The following is a 24,227-nucleotide window of genomic DNA, read 5'->3' on the forward strand; positions in this document are numbered from 1 at the left end:
TCACTTGTGATGGGTTAATTAAATCTAACACATTTAAAAATAACTCTGCGTGTTGTGGGACAGATGCAGTCTGTGGAAAAAGAAAGAGCTTACACTGAACATTGCAACAGATTTTTGTTATTTAATAGTAGGCAACAGACACGTTTACAGAATATGTTTTCAAAGCCTGGTTGGAAAGTATCTTTCTGATACATTCAGCTCTGCTGACAATGAAAGAAATCAGGAAATCCATATTTAAAGAGAAGGATGACTGTATACTTTTATTTCTCAATCATCAACTCAAATTCGCCTCATCATTTAAAAGTAGTGCCCTCTTGCATAGTATCATTCAAATTTAACTAGAAGAATGAACCATTCCAAAATCCCTTCCCAAATGCCAAGATGACGACTAGGATGGAAAATTTGTTCTTATCTAAGAAAAAACAGTCAGGTGTACACTTGCCAGAAGTGCTTTTGGAAAGTCAAAAGGATGTCCAAAACTATAAGAAATGTAAGAGAAAGAGCTAGAGAGAACTGAATTGTTCTGCCCAAGAAAATGGAAATGATCTGTTATTTTTTACCCTTGAGGGTAAGAGAGCAGAAGATATGCGGAAAGAGGAGAGAGAATAGACCAAGAAAGAAGGTAAAAGCATCCAATAGACTTTTAAGAACGGAGATATCTAAAACACATTCTTAACTTTGCACCACTCTGTTGTAAAACCTCCCTTCCTTCAGTAAAGTCACCTATTCCACATGCAGTCTGCAAATACCCAGCAAGACTTTAGTTAAGTGGATCTTTCTGGGCATGCAGGAAAGAAAGGGGAACTACATTTTGGTTGTTGCCAGTGCAAAGTTAGAGAAAATGTCACAAGAAACCAAGTGGAGTACAAAATTTGAAGGATGCAAGCAGGTGGAAAGAAAAGTGAACATGAGAACTCAATCCTCCCTCCACCACGAAAGATTTGAGGAAATGGGGTGCATTAGGTTTTTTCCCAGAGCAGCAAGTAAGTCTATAATCTGAACATGTTTTTACATTAAAGGTGGAGAGATTCAGGAGCTATCTGAATTATATAAAATTATTCTTATTTTATTAAATACTGTTTACTAGACTCAGAATCAAATTTGCTGAGTCACAGTTATGTGTTTGCTGCAGAAGATAATTGTAAATTTGCTCTCTAGCAAATTATTCCAGAGTTGGCTATAAATTGTTTGCTTCACAAATATGGCAGGATGGATAATCAGAACAAATAGACTATGGAGCTACAGAACAAGCACTTCAATGCAGCAGCGATAATTACTTAAATCTGAGATACCACCAGTATTAAGTAATAAAGTGTTTTCTAAGTGTGAAGGTTATCATTAGATCGCAGTTGACATTTATTTGTAAACTGATTTTTTTCTGGTTTTGAAGATGAATTCATGCCAGAACAATTAAATTTACTTTCCTAACAGCAGTATTAATGAGAGAAAACCAATAGATGTAATCTTGCATTATCGATATATACTTAATTTCTTTTATCCAGTATGCCTAGGAAACATGGTGCTCTATATAACTAAACATTTTTGTTAACGTCTTTATTGGAGTATAATTGCTTTACAATGGTGTGTTAGTTTCTGCTTTATAACAAAGTGAATCAGCTATATGTATACATATATCCTCATAACCCCTCCCTCTTGCATCTCCCTCCCACCCTCCCTATCCCACCCCTCTAGGTGGTCACAAAACACCGAGCTGATCTCCCTGTGCTATGTGGCTGCTTCCCACTAGCTATCTATTTTACATTTGGTAGTGTATATATGTCAGTGCTACTCTCTCACTTCATCCCAGCTTACCCTTCCCCCTTCCCATGGCCTCAAGTCCATTCTCTAGGTCTGGGTCTTTACTCCTGTCCTGCCCCTAGGTTCATGAGAACCTTTTTTTTTTTTTTAGATTCCATATATATGTGTTAGCATATGGTATTTGTTTTTCTCTTTCTGACTTACTTCACTCTGTAGAATAGACTCTAGGTCCATCCACCTCACTACAAATAACTCAATTTCGTCTTTTTATGGCTGAGTAATATTCCATTGTATATATGTGCCACATCTTCTTTATCCATTCATCTGTCGATGGACACTTAGGTTGCTTCCATGTCCTGGCTATTGTAAATAGTGCTTCAATGAACACTGTGGTACATGACTCTTTTTGAATTATGGTTTTCTCAGGGTATATGCCCAATAGTGGGATTGCTGGGTCATATGGTAGTTCTATTTTGAGTTTTTTAAGGAACCTCCATACTGTTTTCCATAGTGGTTGTATCAATTTACATCCCCACCAACAGTGCAAGAAGTTTCCCTTTTCTCCACACCCTCTCCAGCATTTATTGTTTGTAGATTTTTTATGATGGCCATTCTGACCGGTGTGAGGTGATATCTCATTGTAGTTTTGATTTGCATTTCTCTAATGATTAGTGATAACTAAACATTTTTATTAGTTTAGAATCATTATGTAAAATATACCAGAAAAATCCATTTTCAAGCAATTCTAATAGATAGCATTAACATTTATCTGTGTATCTCCCATTACTAGTGCTTGACAATAGGTGTTTATTAACTGTTTATTATATGCTAAATATAAGTTTTACCTGAATAGCCAGAATCTTCAAACTATTATAATTAATCTATCACTTTAAATAGAATTACTACCAACTAAAAATAGAAAATACAAACTTGGGTTGAATTTATATTGAACATATGATCTACTATTGAAACTTCATACTGAAATAAAATTTCTGAGTTTAAATTTGTTGCTGAATCATTATTCCTTTATGCTTTATTACTATTTGTAAACATTTCTCTGCTTTTTTTGTGAACTCAACAGTGTTGAATGCTGCATAAACTTGGATTTATGATTTTCTTCTGATATAGGGGTCATTTTAAAATCTGGGAAGAATTTTCTATGTTTTTGGCATTTTTCTTATTTCTAGTGAGACTTCGGTAACATTTGAAAGCATTACACTTCCTATTCTCCTGGGTGATAAAGGTTGAAGTGAAATGTGTTTGCTAAAATTCGGAAGAGTCACTTACCAACTATAAAAGTGTCTTTAAAACTCTTGTCCATTTTAGCAACTTCTTAGTGAGAAAAGAAAAGCTGGCAAAAGGAAACGCCATATTTGGTTATAGCAGCCTCCTAAGGTTTAATCTCTAGTAAAGTGTGTCCAAAATTTCATTCACTCCTGTACCAGTTTTATGAGCTTATTCATATTCTCTACTCTATCTGTTATTGGTTCCTTACTCTTTTTCTTAAAATCAAGTCACTTAAAAAATTAACTATAAAAATAAATACTATGACAAAATTCATATTCTATAAAGACATCATTGACTATGATGGTTCCAGGCTTGAGTCCTGCTCTGCCTATGTTGAAAAGTGAAATTAATGAGTGTTACAGCACAGTAAGACATAACACCAAACATACACTTGTATAACTGTAAGTATCATAGAGATTTGAGTCAATGTTGTTTAATTCCATTTATGCCTAAAATTATCTCAAGTACCACCAGTTGTACCCATTACACACCCTGGAAATACTGCTTTAGGTGAGAGCTTTTTAAGGCCACTCAGTAAGACTTTTTTTTGTTTAAATAAATTTATTTATTTATTTATTTTTGGCTGTGTTGGGTCTTCGTTGCTGCGCATGGGTTTTCTCTAGTTGTAGCGAGCAGGGGCTACTCTTCGTTGCAGTGCACGGGCTTCTCATTGCAGTGGCTTCTCTTGTTGCAGTGGCTTCTCTTCTCATGGGCTCTAGGTGCGCGGGCTTCAGTAGTTGTGGCTCGTGGGCTCAGTAGTTGTGGCTCACAGGCTCTAGAGCACAGGCTAGGTAGTTGTGGCACATGGGTTTAGTTACTCCGTGGCATGTGGGATCTTCCCGGACCAGGGCTTGAACCCGTGTCCCCTGCATTGGCCGGCGGATTCTTAGCCACTACACCACCAGGAAAGTCCCCACTCAGTAAGTTTTAAAGTACTCTGTAATGTCCTAAATTTTATGACAGAATGTCAGCCCAAACTCCGTTTTTATCCTTCCCTTTTTATCTCATACCACCATGCGTTATTCCCATCTTTCTTTAAGAATCAGGGTTAAAGCAGCCCAAAGCTCAGTATTGTTTAAGGGACTGATAATACAGGTAGAAACTAAGGGCTGAATAGGTGATCAATAATTATTTAATGTCTCAAATACCTATGTGGAGAAAATGCTATACAGTTGATCCTTGAACAACATGTGGGCTAGGGGTGCTGACCCTCTGTGCAGTCTACACATAATTTATAGTCTGCCCTCCTTATCCACAATTCTTCCTTATCCTCTGTATTTGAAGTTTTGCATCCATGGATTCAACCAACCTCCAATTGCATAGTACTGTAGTATTTACTATTTAAAAAAATCCACATATAAGTGGACCCACAGAGTTCAAACCCATGTTGTTCAAGGATCAACTGTATATAAAAAAGGGGCCATATGACCTACAATAATCCAGTTAGAATCTAAATCAGGTTTTTAAAGGAGAGTATGTTGAGCTGCATTTTTAATATCTTGGATAATAGTAAGGAAATTTTCAATATAAAAATAATTAAATTATTATTCATTTACAGGACAAACTTTAGTAGGAATAAATATAAAGTAAACAACAAAAGAGCAAAAGCAAAAAATGTGCAAATTTAGTAAAATAGGGTAAAAATAAATACATCAGAAAAAGGTGTAAAGGCAAAGGAAACCCCAAGCAAGAAATGAATGATTAATATGATACTTATCATATTATAAAATATATTTTATAAAATTATACTTGCAAATGGAACTGTATGACGAGATCGTGCTATACAACTAAGAAGTAACTTGCTATTTTGCTCAGTAGTGGTTAAATTTTTCTTAGAACATGAATTCAATTTACATCTCTGCAGTTTAAACAAATAGGAGCAAAATTGTCAAAAACCAGAAACTTATGTGAGTAAAGAGGTAAATTGAATTCCAGGAGGAGAAGGAAAAGGAGTTGGAATGATTTACTCTTTAATCTGAGGAAATAATATCTGAAACTAATTTAATCCTTTCCAAATTTGTTTCTTTAATATTGTTTGTCTCCTTAACTTAATTTCCCAATACGTGAATGAAAGTTAAAAATTTCACCCTAAAATTTCACCTTTTTGTTTCATTAGATGAAAAAATTCAGTAATTATTTTACTAATGTTCAGAGAAAATAATGGACAAATACAGTTCATTAACAAATTAATTCTCATGTAAGCACATCAAGAAATGCAAATGATAACTATAAACCAAATTAATTAGTAAAATATATCTGCCATGAAAATAACATGATAACTTCCATAATTAGAATGTGTAACTTTTTAACTATGTTGGAAGAATAGAAAAAAACTATATGCTTATAAAATTTATTACTGTTGGTAGTAGTAATATAGTATCACAAAAAAGGTAATAAAGAATCATTCTAGTTCTATCTGCACCAGTTCTTCAATGGTAAATTAAAGCTCTGAACTTTTTGAATTTAATAGGCAAGGATGTTGCCAATATTAATTGAATATTTACTGTGGATATAGCTTAAGAGAAAAGAATTTACCTTGCAATCTAGAAAAATTCCCTTTATACAGGATGTTCGTTCTGTTCATCTGAGTGTCAAAAACTCAAATGTATTTCAAATTTTATGTGATGACACTTGCATTAGCTATCTATTGCTGCACAACAAATTATTCCTAAGCATGTGTCTTAAAACAATAATCATTTATTGTCTCTCACAGTTTCTGCAGTAAGCTCAGGGCTTGATGGGTCTGGAAAATCCATTTACAAGGTGGCTCACTCCCCTTGCTGGCAAGTTGGTGCTGGCTGTCAGTGGAAGGTCTCAGTTATTTTCCACTGGGTCTCTCTGCCTGACTGTTCTCACAACATAACACGATGGCTGGCTTCCTCCAGAGAGAGCAATCTGAGAGACCTCGGTAGAAGCCATGTGTCTTTTACTACCTAGCTTTGGAAATCACACATCACTTCCACTGACTTCCAAGACTCGAACAATTCAGTCCTAAGTAAGTGTGAGAATGGCCCACCCAAGTGCTTAAATACCAAGAGGAAAGGATCACTGGAGGCCATCTTGGAGACTGGCTACCACATTACTTACAATTTGTTGGATTACTTTCAAGTACAAAGATTATTCAATTTAAAAAAATAAAGTTCTGTATTCTGGAAGAAACTTCAAAGTTTTGTTTAAAATTTGAATCTACCCACTCAAATTTCCCATTGCTCCCCAATAGATAATCTGGTTTTCTATCCCTTAAACATGGCGTTTTTATTTCCTACTTTGTAGCTTTGTCCGTGTTGTTCCTCCCTCTTTTTTATTTAATAAAACTTTTATAGAACATGGATAATTTTTTTCTTTAAAGTTCAACTGAAGCTGTACTATCTGCATGAATCCCTATTTATTAGTTGCATCTACAGTGACTATCCTCTCCTCAGAATTTCTAAATATGCAATTCTTAAATCACACAATTGAACATTTAATGAGTCCCTTTTCATTCATCTAACACAGATGGTAACTGAATGCCTACTATGTTCTAGGACTGTGCTAGGTGATGGCATACAATTAATTATTTATCTCCCTTACCAGTCCAAAGAATTCACTTATATATCTTATATTTATGATGCTGATATTTAATATATGTTTTGTAAGTATATTCTTCAAGTTGTTAAATGTGGTTTTTTTTTTTAATGTCCCCAAGTATATATTTTGTGTGCAGAAAAGGTTTTGTAGAGATTAATTTAGTTTTGAAGTTAATATTCAGGTTTTTTTTTAAATTCATGTAATAAAAAGTCTATTTCTCTCAAGTTTTTAAGTTCAATTTACAAATGTTATTATTCTACTTATTAATGTAGCAAGTTTAGCAATAACTTAAGGTCTCTTTAACATTTAATCCCATGTATATATTTGGTTAATTAAACTCCCTTAAGTATTTAAAACTCTATTCATAAATTGAAAATAGTTAACATATACCAGTTTGCCTGCATTTTAGGGTTTTGTAGAGATAATGTATGTAAAAGTACTTTGTAAAATCTCAATTAATAAGCAAATATGGCATTATTGTTAAATTATGAAGTTAGATGTGCTACTTTGTTGAAACAATTTTATAGAAAACAAAGCACATGGCTTTGCTTATAAGTACTTTTAATAAATGTTTTAACAGTTTTTAAAAATGGTAAAAAAGTTTTAAAGTACTTCTCTTACCCTGAATTAGATGGAGATAGGAGAAAGTCGAATTTGAATGAAATTAAAGTCCTAAGGAGGATTAAACACTGTTCCTTCTCATGACAGCCTGTCTGAAACACCAAGAAGCATACAAAGCAAGCTTCAATCTAGACCTCAGAAGACAGGTCCTAGCCTCACAATAAGGACCTGGTGGAGACCAGAGATCTTGAGGTACACTAACATAAGGGTCAGCCTTCAGTCTAGCGGGGCAGATTTACAAATCAACTACTCAAATTAAATATGATGAATGCCTCTGACTACTAAATAATCCCAGGTAGAAACATCTTACAAAAGGCTCCCTCAATGCAAGAGGACAAACCTGAGTGAAGGCAAGTCTTACATGAAAGGCCTCTGACCCTAAGTAAGTAAAGGTGAATGACAACCTGCAATAAGAGAATAACAGAATGAGACTGGGAGGAAATCAATAATAGCTAAATTAAAACTTTAAAAAGAACACAGTATCTTCCCTATTCATAAGGGATTTGTTCCAGAGATGTGAGGGAAATGGGGAACTTGCAAATAAAGTATGATTAATGACAACAGAGATTTATTTGCTAAAACAAGATTGTTCTTGTCACAAAATGCTTCAGAAGGCTACTGACATTTCTCTCCATAACTTTCTTTTTGTGGTATTTCTTAAGGTTTTCCCTTTTTTCACCTAGGATCTCTTTAATGACAGTAAAAGTTATTAAATATTATTTGAATGCACTTTTTTTATTGTTATCTGTGACGAAACAAGAAGTATTCATAAAACACTTCTGCAGCATAACAAGTACAATGGTGTCTCAAGGAAAAGCACCTATGCAGCTCGAGTTACAAAGTGAACTTTGGTTTTTTCTGCAGAATACCATTTTTACTTGAAAGGATGATTTACAAAAGATATTTATTTATTTATTGAAATACAGTTGATTTACAATGTTATATTAGTTTCAGGTATACAGCAAAGTGATTCAGATATAAGCAGCTTTTATTTTTCCTTTCTAATTACTTTTTATCTATTTTTCTTGTTTTACTGAACTAGCTAGCATACTTAGTACAGTGTTTTTATAAAAGTAGCATTGCTGGGCAAGATTGTTTCATTCTCATTCTCAAAGCGAAAGCTAACATTTCTCCATTATGTATAATGATTGCTGTAGTTTTTGAAGCTACCCTATCAGATTAAGAAAATCCTCTATAGTCTTGTTTCCTAAACGTTTTTATCAAGAAGAAATGTTGAATTCTTAAAAGTGTGTTTCCTGCATGTGTTCAGATGATCCTGTAATTTTCATTTTTATTGATTTTCTTCTTCTCTCCTTTTGCTTGATTAGTATTGGCAGAGGTTTAGCAATCTTATTAATATACACATGAATTCTTTGCATTATATATTTCCTTTCTATTTCATTAACTTTGCTTTTATTATTATAGTCTCCCTTATACTTTATGTGGGTTAACTTTAGCCTTTTAAAAATTATTTTCTTTCTAATGTGTGCATTTAAGACTATAAAGTTTCTTCTAATTACTGGTTTAGCTGTATCATACATATACTGTTATAAAATATTTTATTTCCCTTCATATTCAAAATATAGTTCTAATTTCTATCATGATTCTTTTCCCTATATCCATAGGTTTTTTATAAATGAATATCTTCATTTCTAAGCATACAGAAATTTCACTGTTCTAATTATAATATTGGTTTATAGCATGATTACAATAAACTCAGAGAAAATACACATCCAGGTCTTTAGCTGTTTTGAAGGAAATGTTGGTGTAAGACATCTGGCACAATATGTGAACATTAAAGTTTTAATCAGGTACCAAAATAGGTAAAATTACAAAGGGGTGGGATAAATCATTGTATGCAGAATTTCAAATAAAATATCCAAAACCTGTCTGTGGACCCTTGAATCTCTTTACCCACTGTATAACATAAAAGAATAAAAGTGTGGAGAGATATATAGATATTATTTGAGAAGAGGTTGTCTTCGCCGAATACTTCTTTTGAATCCCATTCCAACTTCCTTCACCCCTAAGGAGCCAGGCTTGTCTGTCCCCCTGCAATTCAAACCTACCTTACTATGTGGTCCCTACAGCTGAAAGGCATAGTGGCCTTGGATCTGATTTACCCCTGGGAAATCAAGAGAATGAAGGATTGCTGCCTAGCTGCTTTGGTGTAGGACCAGGAAGGTTATTACTATGTTGAGAATAAGCCTACCTGAGCAAGGAGTGTTAGAGAAAGAGATATAAGACTGTTTCCTGTGGACCAAATGAAGAGCGAGAATGAAAGAGTGGGCTGTTTTGAGTCCTGTTCCTTGGGACTGTGTGGAGAGTTGGACACTTTAGCATCAAGGAGCTCTGAGGTAACACAGGATTACCAGTGCTTTGGAAGGAGTAACCACTGAACTCCCAGACTAGGATCCATCCTCATGAACCAAGTTGCTGCATGGGGAGACAGTTCCAAAAGCACACCTTTGTGGAACCCATGAAAATGCACCATTTGGCTATTGGTTTTAACCATCTTCCAGGCTCTGGGCACTATGTATGGTGCCAGGTCAAGTAATAAGTTTCATTCAACTGTCTCATTCCTCTCTTACTCTGCTCCCAATGTGGAGTGGTCAGAAAGGGGCTGGAGAGGGAATAGGGAACCGGAAAATAGAGAACTTGTAAAGAAGCCACTTGTAGAATTCCATCTGACACAGGCATGAGCTACAGGGGAGAATTTTCAGTTATGATTTTGTATCATATATTCTAATTTTAAATTGATGGCCTCTGCAAATTTTGTTGTCCACAGAATTGTCCATTTCTTAAGAGTAAGCAAAAAAGTCATGGAGCTTCAATATTTTTATTAAGGGCAGGAAGTTTATGTTCACCAAATAAATTGTAAAGAGGTGATGGGAAAGAAAAATAAAGTAACATTTTAATCGTATGCTATGATTTGTTGTTTCTAAATTCTTTAAATTATTTTCTAAGTTTTATGCTTTCTCAAGACTGTGAAACAAGAGTACTAATCAGGGCTAAGTTAATTATTTATAGCATATTGTAATAAAAGCATTAATCTTTATGAAAAATAAAAAAGAAAATGATGACTGGAATGTCTTTAAAATTCTGAGATTGAGCTGGCAAGCCTAGTTAGTTGCAGAAAATTGTCCCAGTACCCTGTCCTTTCAAAAATCTATTGAACCACCATGCACATGGTGATAGCTTTGCAAATTGCACACGTAATGCTTAGATGAAATCCTACAGGTGAAGGGATTAACCCTATGCCCACATCTGCAAAGCAGCAAAGGAGAGAGTCAGATTGGGTGGAAGTGCACATACTTTTGTAGGAATGAGAGCATTCCCCAATTTAAAAGGGGGCACTTATTACTCAGGTTTAACCGAGTGCTGCTGTGAGGAAATATGAGACCCAGAGTTGCCAAAAGAGCTGAAAATAAGATTTTCTCTTTCTTTCTCTGTCGCCATTCTTGTTTTGTGAAACTTGCTGATTTTTAAATAGTAGCCTGTAGTCATAAAACATTGTGTGGCCAAACAACACACTTCTGCCAGTTAGATATCAGAGGTTTCTAGTTTGTGAAACTCTGGAAGAGAGGCTGTTGACTTCTTTCTAAAACTTATCTTATCCTGGTTTATTAAGAAACAGCAGGGTAATGACCAGTTTACAGATTTGTTTGTCATTTTCTAATACTGGAGGTTTCCCTGTATATATTGCCCAGATTCATAACCTCACCGCTTCTCCATTTCTCTTCATGCTTAAATGCTAATCATTTAATCCTCCCTACCTTCTCAAATTCCTCTGGCTCTTAACAGTTCTCTGGGAAGCAGAAATACTTGTGTTTGGATTATCAAACACATCCTGACCCCACTTGAAACTTTGATAGGACTACTATAGCTGTTTCCCTAATCAAACCATTATTCAATGTGGCTAATTTTCTTGAGCAGCCTATACAGCAGAGGCTCATGGTCTTTTGGTATTAATGAAAACAGAAGGGAGATTATTAGCAGAATGGAAAGCAATCAAAAAGATCTTACATTGAGTAGGGAGTAAAGACTATCTCCTTATAAAGAGATGGTTAAAAAATGCTGGAATTTAAGCCTATGTGACTAGGGAGATTTCAACGTTTCCACTAATATTTGTCTTGGCCAAATCAAATTTCCTATTATCCTAAACTAGTATAAGCAAAAAAAAAAAAAAAAAAAGAAAGAAATTAGGTTACACTGAATTAATACCAAAATTTTCCCTGAAGGCACTACACCCTAGCACTTTTCTGAAAGATAAACACCTCCAGACACCTCTGGTTATCTTGCAGGTATGGGACAGTGAAAAGAGCTCAGATGACTAGTCACAAACTTGAGTCTAGTCCAGGATTTCTCAGAGTGTATTTCAATGTACAAGTGTATAAAAATTATCTGCAGTAATTGCTGGAAAAATAGTTTTCTGGGTTTTACTGAAAGGGAGTGGCCTGGAGATCACTGGGAGTGAACACTGGGAAAAAAAATATTTTAATAGATATTTTAACATTGAGGGCTACTGGTTCGAGTCACAAAGTGTGAGTCCTTGGGTTTTCTCCTCTGATAATGAGCACAAATAACACCAGCTTGGCCAATCCCCTGGGGAATGTCAAGGATTAAATGAGATATTTGATCAGTGAAAGTGCTTTGAAAAATTCAGCATTCAGCCAAAGCAATGGATGGAGGAATGAACTGGCAAGAGATTTAATGATAAGAAAGAACTCTACAAGGTATTAGATCTGTAAAAGTGGCTAGAGGGCCGATGGGGAAAGCTCCTCCCAAATCATTAGAGCATTTAGAATGTCTCCCCATCTATTTGTAGTGAGGTGGATGGACCTAGAGTCTGTCATACGGAGTGAAGTAAGTCAGAAAGAGAAAAACAAATACCGTATGCTAACACATATATATGGAGTCTAAAAAAAAAAAAATTGGTTCTGAAGAACCTAGGGGCAGGACAGGAATAAAGACCCAGAAGGGAGAATGGACTTGAGGACACAGGGAGGGGGAAGGGTAAACTGGGACAAAGTGAGAGAGTGGCATGGACATATATACACTACCAAATGTAAAACCGATAGCTAGTGGGAAGCAGCCGCATTAGCACAGGGAGATCAGCTCGGTGCTTTGTGACCACCTAGATGGGTGGGACAGGGAGGGTGAGAGGGAGACGCAAGAGAGAGGGGAAATGGGGATATATGTATGTGTATAGCTGATTCACTTTGTTATACAGCAGAAACTAACACACAATTGTAAAGCAATTATACTCCAATAAAGATGTTAAAAAAAAAAAAAGAATGTGTCCCCATCTCTCTAACAGCCTTCCTCCACTTCTCATTCTTGACCTTTCTCCATCCCAGCCCCTTCAGAGAGCCTCTGTCTTTCTATCAGCCTCAATCACTTTCTCCATCTCTTTTAACCTCATTTTTCCTCTCAATCTTTTTCTGATGTCAGAAAATTTCCTTCTCTCTCTCTCAGTCCTTTTTTCTACCCCTCCCTCAGCCAAGCCAAATACAAATAATGCCATGTAGAAAAATGGAAAAAAAATATCTTTCATTGGTATGTACTCTGAGAAATGTTGCTCACGGCAGAGAATTGGCTTTTTCACATGCAAAGAAGATCCGTTCTAACAGCCCTATCTGAACATTCCCAAAGGAGGTAAACATTAGGGAACAGAATTGAACATCTTGCTCCAGAATGAACATATTTAGGAATAACAGAATGAAAATGAAGCAAGATAACTTGAGGCTAAATGTACAGAAATTGCTTGTTACAGTAAGATCATACAATTGTAGATCCAGAAGAAAACCTCAATATCGATTAGTCAAACCACATCATTTTATAGATGGAGAAATGAAAGTCTTGAGAGGTTAAAAAAAAAAATTGCTTGGCTCAGTCACACAGCAAGCTTGTGGCTGCTGGTGACAAAAGCCAAATGGTCTTGGCTCAGAAGACAGCGCACCCTGCACAGTTGCACAGCGTTGGTCTGTGACACCAGCCAGAGCTCAATGAGAAAAGAAGGGAAGAGAACATCATTATATTCCAAATATATGGAAGGAGCTACAGTAGGTTTTCTTTTATGTAATACGCTCATAAAATAGTATATGTGTTGTAGGACTTTTGTGTTTTTATTTGACAAAGGAAAAAGCTGTTAGTCCCATGTCAACTGCCCAGGTGGCATTTTGATTATTTATTGATCAGTGACAATTTTAAAACCTGGGAATAACTGAATTATTGGATACCTTTACTTCTGAACAGGATTAGTTAGGATAAAGTTATTTATTCGACATTCTGAACCAAGACTTCAGAAACAGAGAGGTGACTTCTGTAATCAGTGTGTCTTGAATTTCCATAATTTTACATTTTGTTCTAGTGGGGGTAAGGATTAGTCTGAGCTAAATGATTCAGGATTACCTGATGAATGGTGCCTAGAATAAAAGGATACCAATTTTTTCTTGTGAGCAAGACACAGGAATGATTCAACACTTGCCTTCAGATAATCACGCCATTCTTGTGTGATTTGGACAGTTGACGTAAACGAAAGGCAGACATTTTCTGCTATTCATACAAAGATAAGACAGTAGGTCAACTTCATAAAGCGAATCAAATAAGTTCAGCCAATGAACAGAGTATCCTAAAATGACACTCATAGCTTCTCCACAACCCAGGCCAAGGATAAAAATAAATATTGCCCTCAAGTCACTGAAAACAAAGCCAGGAATGCCTTGGGTATTTTCAACTCTGCTGACTTTTGAAGAAATACAGTTCTCCAAATTAAAGCAAGAGCCAGTTGGGAAGCATCCCCTATGTGTTCAAAGATAGGTCATGGGGAAAACAATGATCAATTAGACATTGTCCTTGCTTCCAAGAGATTTATGTTTAGTTAGGTTGTAATGGACTCTAATAAAGGGTTTTTAAACGATTGACAGCATTGTCATTTTTCTTCTACTTTGCAAATCTATAGAGTTTTAAACGTTAATTGATATAAAACTTGCACCCAACAAATGAGGCCGTCAGATAATGAAAAAGAAAAAAGAAAAAAAAGTTTATAGATTCACATAATTATCTTAATCCCAATAATGCAATTACCATTAATAAATCTTTAAATTAGTTAATTATGTGCATTTAAAAAGGTGATTCTCACTTTTTAAAATTGGATTTGCAGGGGGAGAGATAACTGGGTGATGTCTCACTGTTGGACAGAGGAGTTGTCAGAATAGCCTTGAGCTGACAAATGCAGGAGTGGCCTCTCTTCCCTAGGGAAAGTGTCTGGGAGTTCAGCATTTATGTCCTCATACTTGCTGAATGCCCTAGGAGGACGATTTCACAGTTCATACCACACACACACACACACACACACACAAATCGTTCCTTTTCCCACTTCAGTTAAAAATAAGTTCGGGGGGGAAGGGGAAGCTGGGATGAAGTGAGAGAGTAGCACTGACATATGGACACTACCAAACGTAAAATAGATAGCTAGTGGGGAGCTGCTGCATAACACAAGGAGATCAACTCGATGCTTTGTGACCACCTAGGCGGGTGGGATAGGGAGGGTGGGAAGGAGGCTCAAGAAGGAGGGGATATGGGGATATATGTATACATATAGCTGATTCACTTTGTTGTACAGCAGAAACTAACACAACATTGTAAAGCATTTATACTCCAATAAAGAGGTGGAAAAAAAAATAAGTTCAATGTGTGATACAAATGATTTTCTGTGTTTTGTGTGTGTGATTTTTTAACTTGGGCATAATTTCAATGCATGGCAATTTGAGTGTGTAGCAGCCATAAAAAAATATGTAAAGGTATATGGCTAAAAGAGCAATGATGGATTGGCAGTTAAAGGCCCAGACAGTAAAGAAAAATTCTCAAATTATGAAGTACATTCCTCTTCATCTATTGATTCCGTGAGTTAAATGTTAGGTTGCATATTAATAACTAAATTTTAATAGTGAGTTATGACTTACAGAGCATCTAAAATAGGTTTTCCAATTATCATTTAACACCAATATTGTGTCAACAATTATCATTTTTCTCATTTTTAGATAAAGAAACTGAGGGTAACAAGAATTTAGTGTCTTGGCGGGCTTCAGCATACTAAGAAGCTGGATCCAAAGTTGGTTGGTTCTCACATTAAGAACAAAGTTCCTTCCACTAACCTATCCCACCTCTAAGAGTAAGCAATGCTCAATACTTTAAGATAAGAAATAATATTTGAGGATGTTGACTATTCTCAGACTAAAAAGTTAGAATTTTCATTAAACACAAGTACAATTTTGCTTATTAATTTGAGTGACTAGTTTATACAGTGAGTTAAATAACTTACAAATCTGAAAGGCATCTTCGATAATATACCAGTCTGTATATGTCAAATTGTGCCTGTATATATTATGATTAAGAACATAACTGGCAATCGTATTTCATTCCTACTTCAATCCTATTGTGAAAAATTATGTGCTGGTTTTTCTCTTTGTGAGAATGAACATTGTAATTATTTAAATATTTGCTGATTCTAGATTGGAATCAACTTGGCAATAAAGTAGTTTGTCTAAGGAATGGGATATTATAATCTGTAGGATTCTGAGTTCCCAAACTCAGCAAAACAGAGTCATTATATGCTGGACACTATTCTCAGTGTTTTTGTGTAGTACCTCACACGATCCTCCCAATATCCCTATGAGGTAAGACTGTACTCATGCCTATTTTATAGCTGAGAAAGCTGAAGGTTAAATAACTTGCCCGAGTTCACACAGATAGTAAGTGGCAGAGCTGGAATTTGAACCCAGACAGTCTGGCTCCAGGAGAATTATAGATGTGACACTAAGTAATTATTTCACTAATAGTTATTTCCTCTTTGCTTCTTTCCTTCTCTTCTAAGTCCCATATTAGCTGCACTGACATTTGTATTAGAGCCAAGAACATTATTTTTTTCCAACCAACATAACAGTGAATAGGTAGGGAAATGCCTACAACTCCTTTAACCCATCCCCTAATAATTAATTGAATCCAGGATATTAAGTGGCTAATTAGCACTAAGTAGAAATTCATTCATAGCACTGTGGTCTTAGTTTGCAGTTTAGAGATGCTGAAGGGGCTATGAGAGGCAGCAGTGCTTCCAAATGACTCAAGTGGAAAGTCTCTACCCTTATTCTTTTGATCAGAAAAACTCAACTTATTGCAGTTGTACTGCATTGGAAGATAGCAAGCTAGAAGGGAAGATTTTGAAGAATAATATTCTCTGATTTGATTTTAAGCACGATCACTCTAGGATAACTTTACACTATCTCCAAGCGTTGGTGTCCTAATCAGTAAAATGGGAATGACAAAGCTGGCCTTGAAATGTTGTGATGGAAGTAATGTGTGTAAAGTGCCAGGTACAACAAATGGTAGATGTCACCAGATGTTGTAACAATACATATCTTGGTTAACTTGGACCAGACCTAGTTGTGTTCTCCATTTTTTTTTTTTCTTTTTTTGGCCGCACCTTGCAGCATGCAGGATCTTAGTTCCCCAGCCAGGGACGGAACACATAATCCCTGCAGTGGAAGTGCAGAGTCTTAACCACTGGACCACCAGGAAAGTCTCCATTCTCTGTTTTTTGACACAACTAATTTAGGTTTAGGCCAGAATATGACTGATTAAACAGAATAAAAATCAGTTTACATTTCAGATGAGCAGCACACTAAGAATAAAATCAATGACATTGACATTTTTGACTACCGACCTCACAATATAGTTCCTTATTGACTCTATACAGACAAATGATTGCCTTAGGAAAGGACCTGCTTAGAATATTATTTAACTTATTCAACAAAAGCTTTTTCAAATTTTTTCTTGAAATGAAGAGGAAGAAAGGTAGTGAATATCAATTAGAATATCAGAGAAACTCTGGTATAATGTATATATTATCATCCAAACCAAAATGTTCCCATCAGAAAATAATCAATCCTGAATTTCTCCAAAAAGCAGAGCCTGAGACAAGGGTTTGTATGCAGTTTGTAAAGGAAAGTGATCTCAAGAAAAGGAGTAGAGAACTAAAATAGTGAAACTGGAGCAGCAATAGAAGAGGAAAGCATTTATTCACTGGCCCCATTCTTCTTTTGGGCAAAGCCTGTCTCATAGAGTGCTAAGGCTCCTGCACTTCTAGCTCAGATACACAACAGTGCCAGGTGGGTTTCTGTAGGTGAAGCATACCTTAGTATGAGAACAACAGGAGACAGGAAAGCAAGAGATACTCATTCACGTGAGACAAGATACTGTCAAGCTACACCTGAGAGGTTGCCATAGCAATGGTTAGATTAAAGGCATCCAGAGAGGATGTAGGTGGCTGCTTCTATTTAGAGACTTGTTATGATTATCTCTACTGATATGTCATTCTACAAGACACAAAACCTCTATTCAAGTTTAGAAAACTACTTTTTTTATGGTTGCCGAAATTTGGGAATCATATAGTGGCTCTTCTAGATGTGATTGACACCACTAATGTTTCCCATGCTACTGCTGATATTGTGTGCAACAGTAGAAAAAGAAAAAGGATCTTACTTGTTAACTAAAAGAGCTTCTTTTAACACTCAACAGGCATTATTATCCTAACCTGACAGAGCTATAATGACCCACAGGAATTCAGTAACAGGAACGGAGACATTTACTACACAGGAATTGAATGGAATGTCATTTAGAGTAAATTCCTGCTTTGACATTCAATGTTTAGAAAAACACATCTCAAATTGTTCTCAGAGGTGAAGAGGAAGTTGGAAAGTGATGACTAAGAAAAAAAGAATATAAGGAACTTGGACTAGATAATTATTCACAAGTTAAAATATTTACCTGAAGCTTGAAATATAACGTCATCAATGAAAAGGAAAGGATGGGCAATTATCCAGTAAATTAGAAGCTTTTTGAAACCTTCAGACGTTCATCTTTTTTTCTCAATATCTGAATAATTACAATCAGCAAGATAAAATTGCCAATTTGCCAGTGACAGCTGTTATGAATCTCTTAAAAATAAGAATTCTAGAATGATCACTTCTACTTTTAAAGATCATTGAAGAAAAAAAAGAGTAGTAAAGAAAGAATGCTAAATAAAAGGCTTGGAAACTTTTCCCATTGAATTTGTTTCCGCACTGATTCACTCTTTCTATAATAGATCACCCACTTCAGGTAAGATCTATTGATAGTGACTAAGCTAAGAGGAAGTAACAAGTAAGATACTCTGCTCTGAAGCAACACATATGTTACCTAAAATAACACATGAATTAATGATGTACGATATTTATTTAATTTTCTCCCAACTTCTCTTATGTGAACTTTGCTTTTAGAAAAAAAGCCATTTTGAATTTTTGAGAAGTTGGTAATAAGGTTTCTCCTTGAATATTTATAACCATAGAAGATATTACATAAAGTATTTGATACCCAAAAAAGGAGAAGCAGAATCAATTGTATTTAGATATTCTTCCTCCCAATGATTATAGTCAGAGTAGTTTATTCATCCAGGTTTGCTGTAAATTACTGTCCCCTGGTACTAGGTTGTCCACCTATCCCTAACATCTCCTCTGCTGGAGTTTGGGAATTGACTTACTTTGATAAGAAGCCCCTTTCCATATATTTGGCTCGCACTTAGCGAGTATAAGTATAATATATTATATATATTATATAATATATATATTAATAATATATATAATTAACTAATAATATATATTATATTCTATTATATACGTATAATATTATATATATTATATTTATAAATAATATATAATACATATAATATATTCCTGATAGCCAGGAATCAAAATACTCCACTTGTTTTCATGTTATGTTCCGTGATTCATACCTGTCCATAACTCTTTCACAAGGATAAGGCAGTAAACAAAAAGTGATTATCAGAGGAAGAAATTAAAAATGAATAGGCAACTATATCATTCATGTATGCATTCATTCAGCTTATTATATCCTTATTATATGTTTAGAACTGTTACTATACAGACTATAATAAATATGACCCCTACTTTCATGGTGCTTATAGTCTGGTAGAGGAGATGAGATATGCACACAAATAACTAAGATAAAGTTGGAAAATAAGTGCCATAAGAGAGTTATAAATATGGGCATCCAGCAGAGAAATAAATTGCTTCGCTATGTTATTAATCTCCCAGTGAGCAGGACAGGACTAAAATCTCTTGGCAGACAAGTGTAAAGAATACTCATCCCCTCACCATCACCTCCAGGGCCATTCCATCTACCAACTAGACAATTTTAACCTACCATTGGTCATCTCTACTTGAATATCTTATTAAGATTTCAAACTCACCATGTCCAAAATCAAATTCATCATTTTCTCCCTAAACCATCTCCTCCTAGCTTTCCATACGTCTGGTCCCAGGCATTTCCCTACTTCTATTATTCAAATAACATTCTACATCTGTCACTATCTTTCTCATAGCCAGTCAATAATATGTCAAGTCACAAACTTTCTACTTCTTTAAAGCTCTTCCCTAGACCCTTCTTTTCATTTTATTGACAGACTTTCAGACTTGCAATAACATTTGAACCATTTTCTTTAGCTTTTCTCTCTCCTGACTGCCATAGTCTAATGTATACCCTGTTGACAGATTAATCTTCTCAGTTTATGGTCCCAATCATATAATTCCCATGCTCAAACACATTTAGAGAATCCAATATAATTAACTATCTGAGTCAATATTTCTCTTCCTGGTATTCAACATATCCTGAGGCTATATTTCCAACACTTAACCTCTGTCCAATCTGTGACCTCCTTAAATTTCTAGACTGGAACATACTGATGTTTTTAAGTTCCTATTCAAGAAATTCCATCCATCCAACCTGTGTTTCAAGTTTCAAAGTTTATCATAATTTCCACTTTTATATGAAGGCTTTTCTGATGTTCCTACACCCAAAACTAACCTAGTTGTGAATTCTCCATAGCATTCTTTATTTACCACTTAAGACAATAGAATCAAACTTATAATGATTTGTCTCCTCCTCCTCTCTCCCCACCACTTCTAGGACAAGGGTTGAGTCATAGTGATCGCTATAAACCTACAGCGTCTAGCATAGTGTTTGTCTTATAGGATGTTCAATCCATTTTTTTTCCCATGAAATTGAATGTTCAATTCCTAACAAATGAATTTCAACAAGCAATTAAATTCTTCTTCAGACACCAATAAAGTGACGTGTGTTCCTGCTTGCAGATGGCTAAAACATTTTAATCTTTCCTAAATTAATGTAAAGTTCAAAAAGCAAATGGCACTTGAAAAGTAAATTGCTTCCAGGGCCTCCTTTACTTGGAATCCTTCATTTAACTTTTCTCAGTCCTGACAGTCTAAAGCTCATCAGTCTAGACTTAAAAGCCAAAGGAGCTTAAAAGCCACTGCAGGGGTCTGTTCAGTTTTAAATACAATTTAGAAAACCTTGGGAAAGAATGACAGTTCCTTTTCAAGAACCTCCCATACATATTTCAATAGAACAGCTTTCCAAATTGGAAATTGTAAAATATTGTACCGCTAACCAAGTAATAAAGTCACTCACTGCCATGCAGAAAGATTTCCTTGGTTTTCACGAAGAGCACAAAAAACTATATTGTATTTATTTAAATCTGAAACTGACAAAAAAGAAAAGTAGTCAATTTCTCTAAAAGATCATTATTTAGGAATAAATTACTATGCAAAAAAGCATGGATCTTCTTGACAACTTATGAATTTAAGACAGATGAAATGCCTCCTTCTGTACTCCTATAATCAACTCTGCTGATGAAATATGTTAAGCATTCTAAGCTTGGGGAACATATAAAGCTTTGAAATCAATGTGTTTCCGGTACAGGGGGTTAGGAAAAAAACTTAATAAATCAGCTTAGGAAATGCTTCATTTCCTGAACCGTAGCTGGGAAGGAAAACATAAAACAGGCAGAACCAGGTGCAAAAAAAATCATACACGTGGATGGGAAAATCTCTTCCAGTTCCTTGTAGGCCTCACTCCGATGGTCAATTTATGCTCCTGAGCCAGCACTTCTTTTTCTAGGATAAATGGGGTAGATTTTACAGACACTTGCCTTAAATTAACAAAGGCTCGATGGGAGAGGTTGAAGGAGATAGTCATTGTGTAACCGTTGTCTCTGCTCAAATAAGAAATTATCTTACTATTGACATATACACACTATATGTATAAAATGGGTAACTAATAAGAACCTGCTGTATAAAAAAATAAATAAAATAAAATTCAAAAAAAAAAAGAAATTATCTTACTTTGGTTAATAGTTCATTAGAAAGAAGACACTATTAATAGAGAGGTTGGGCTCATTACCAATGAGCTAAAGGATGCTGATTTTTTTCCTAAAATGATCATAATAGAAAAACCTGCCAGGTCATCTTTGGGTTATCTCTCACCTTTCCAGCTTCCTTACGGTCAGGTTTTGCAGGCTGCTTCTATTGATTCTATTACACTTTGCTTTCTGAAGTACATGTAATCCATTCCTATCTCTCCCATGCAAACTGAAGAGTTACTTATAAGCTAGTGCATTGATTTCTGTGTCATCTCATAAATATTCTTTCTTTTAAAATAATCAGAACTTTGTAACTCATCTAAGTTAAATTTTCTGGTCTTATGCCCACTGCAACTTAACCCTGGAAACTCCCAGATGGATTGTAATCAATCGTATGTGATTTTGCAGTGTTTGGGTATTTGCACTAAATTTATATACATATTTTGAGAAATTAATGATAAATATTGTTCAAGAAGGAGTGTGCTTATTTTTTCCTACATAATCACTGCAAATGGAATTTTGTAAGCAGTGAATTTTGAAAAGAGCACATGCAAAATAAAGTTAGAATTGAGTTTTTTCCAGGGCTCCTCAGAGTCAGAATCAATGTGTCCCAACCATGTTCTTTTATGATAGTTTGTACTTTAGTTTTTGCACCTATTAAATCTGTCTTATGTTAGATTTACATGCTTATTTCTCCCAATAGTGCATTTGCCACTGTGGGCAAGGACAATGTCTTACTCATTTTTGTATTCCTTGCACTGCTGAACACATGGTGAGAGCCTAATAAATATTGATTAAATCTAATTGCTTACAGTAAATCCCTCCAGAAGGGTCAAAAGTCAAATGCAATCATTTCTTGCAACTGGTCATTAATATAGTCAGGGCTTATGTAGGTGCATATATATCCTTTATCTAAGTTTCAGAACCTGCAGTCAATGGGTAGGGTTTTTATGTCTATAAATTCCCTGAAATGTTATGCAAAACATTGTACGTATCTGTGTTAATTTCTAGAGCAAGCATCCATTAAACTTTAATCAGGTGACTCTCCTCCATTCTCACCCTCTCCCCCCCTCAAGATATTAAGATTCACTTCCCTAGGCAGTTTTATCCAACCTCTCAATTTATCAGAGCCAAAAGATAGTTGGGACAAATATAGGCCAGCATCTGCAGAGCAATGTTTCTGATTACAGCCTTTCACCGGTACATGACAATCTTGTTATTTCTAGGCTTATGTCTGAAAAGAGCACATTTTTGAGAAATAGCCCATTTTTAGCCAGCGTTTGAGCCCCAGATTGTTACTGTCCGAAAAGGCTATTGTATATTCCCAGTACCTTTACGACGCCATGGAACACACTTCAAGGCCGCTGCAGCAGCAAACACTTTTCCTTCCGTGAAAACAAACATCCTCTCTGTGAAGCCTTCTCCACGCACCCCCCGCCCACCTGCACACACACTCAACTCAGCAAATGCACTGCTGCGTCTGCTTTTCAGGGGAGGCTCCCTGAAGGTAAACTGAGGCTCAGAGCCGCCCACTAGTGATTTCTGATCCACACCGTCAGAACAATAAGAGAAAAGGGTACCTGCGTCGTCCACACCGCTACAAAGACTGGACAGAAGAAGACAAAGTACGGTCCCTTGAAGCAGTTTCATGGTGCCTGTGGATCGTCACAGTGGCTCTTCTCTCCAGAGTCAGGCAGGGACAAACTCCCTCCCAGCCTGGCAGGGCCTTCTTAGCAAATGGAAAAGGTGTGCTGGATGTGAACAGCCACTGCCCATGCCTACTTATTTCGGGGGTTCTGATAAAGAACAGGAGGAAATGCACACACTCCCTTTGGGAGTTCAGCAGAGAGGAGATTTATTGTTTCAGCCCCTTACAGGAACTTTTTTTTTCTCTTCCTTTGGCAGCCACTTGTGTTTTTGTTACTACACTATTTTGTTCTTCTTCAACAAAAAGGTCAGAACGGGTTTTGAACAGAAAGAGATCTTTCTTGAGAATGGATCTTACAGGCTTTCTAACTTTTGTTTTGAAAGTATGTTTTGGAGTGTTTATAAAGGGGCCTCATTAAACAACGACTTGATTTGGATAAAGAGGCTTTAATTGCCTGAGGGTTAAATTTTAGAGCAGAATCCACAAAGAATCAACTTTTCTTCTCTCTTTCCAACTTGAAAGCCAGATTAGTAAAGACCACCTTCTGGAGATAAGTGCAAAACTTTATTAAGTAGATCATGCTCTGACTTGAGTAAGTGAAAAGACTTCTTATCGGATGGCCAGGGAGGTTTTTCAGGATATTTCTAATAGAATTAAGTAAAGACATGTGAATGCTCACTGCTCATTCCTGGTCTTATTGTTGGAATTCGATGAAGGAAAAGGGAAAGGAAAAAATACTTATAATACCCTGTGGATACTCTTCTCTAGGAAATGTGATTGGAATGGCACTGGAATGGAATGCTCTTGTAACAAATCAGTGAAATAGGGAGAGATGGAGTCTTTGGACCAGAATGCCAATCAGGCAAGATACGCTGTGTATTAGGGATCTCTTTGATGTTAGCAGCAATTGATTAAGACATGGTGCTAATGCAGCCTCAGCCCTGACTAAAATCCCTGTGTGTGCCAAGTAATTCTACACTTCTCCCCAGCCACAGGCTACACATCTAATCTCAGCCTATCATCCTTTTATATACCTTTAGGCATGAAGCCCCTGGACAAAAGAGTGTCAGT

The 24,227-nt window shown here is 35.8% G+C and overlaps 1 protein-coding gene and 1 long non-coding RNA gene across 5 annotated transcripts in view; both read right to left on the bottom strand.

Moving 5' to 3' along the window:
• The window catches only part of EMCN (endomucin), a 95,522-nt gene extending 72,103 nt beyond the window's left edge, over positions 1 to 23,419 (bottom strand). The window contains exon 1 of one of the 4 annotated variants that reach the window (XR_014244256.1): positions 23,089 to 23,413. Coding sequence is in view for 3 of the 4 variants with exons in the window: in XM_082391017.1 (XP_082247143.1) it covers positions 23,089 to 23,158 (70 nt within the window). In the remaining variant the exon portion in view is untranslated. Of the gene's footprint in view, positions 1 to 23,088 lie in introns of all 4 variants that reach the window. The other 3 variants (XM_082391017.1, XM_082391015.1, XM_082391016.1) reach the window with 3 other exon arrangements.
• LOC309628252 lies at positions 13,091 to 23,082 on the bottom strand. Its single transcript, XR_014244297.1, has 2 exons — positions 21,299 to 23,082; positions 13,091 to 21,243 (listed from the first exon to the last, which is right to left on the bottom strand). It is a non-coding gene; the product is annotated as an uncharacterized lncRNA (long non-coding RNA).
• Positions 23,420 to 24,227: the final 808 nt, after the last annotated feature.

The sequence above is a fragment of the Balaenoptera borealis genome, assembly GCF_965194805.1.
Source record: "Balaenoptera borealis genome assembly, chromosome: 4".
Taxonomy (NCBI): Eukaryota; Metazoa; Chordata; class Mammalia; order Artiodactyla; family Balaenopteridae; genus Balaenoptera; species Balaenoptera borealis.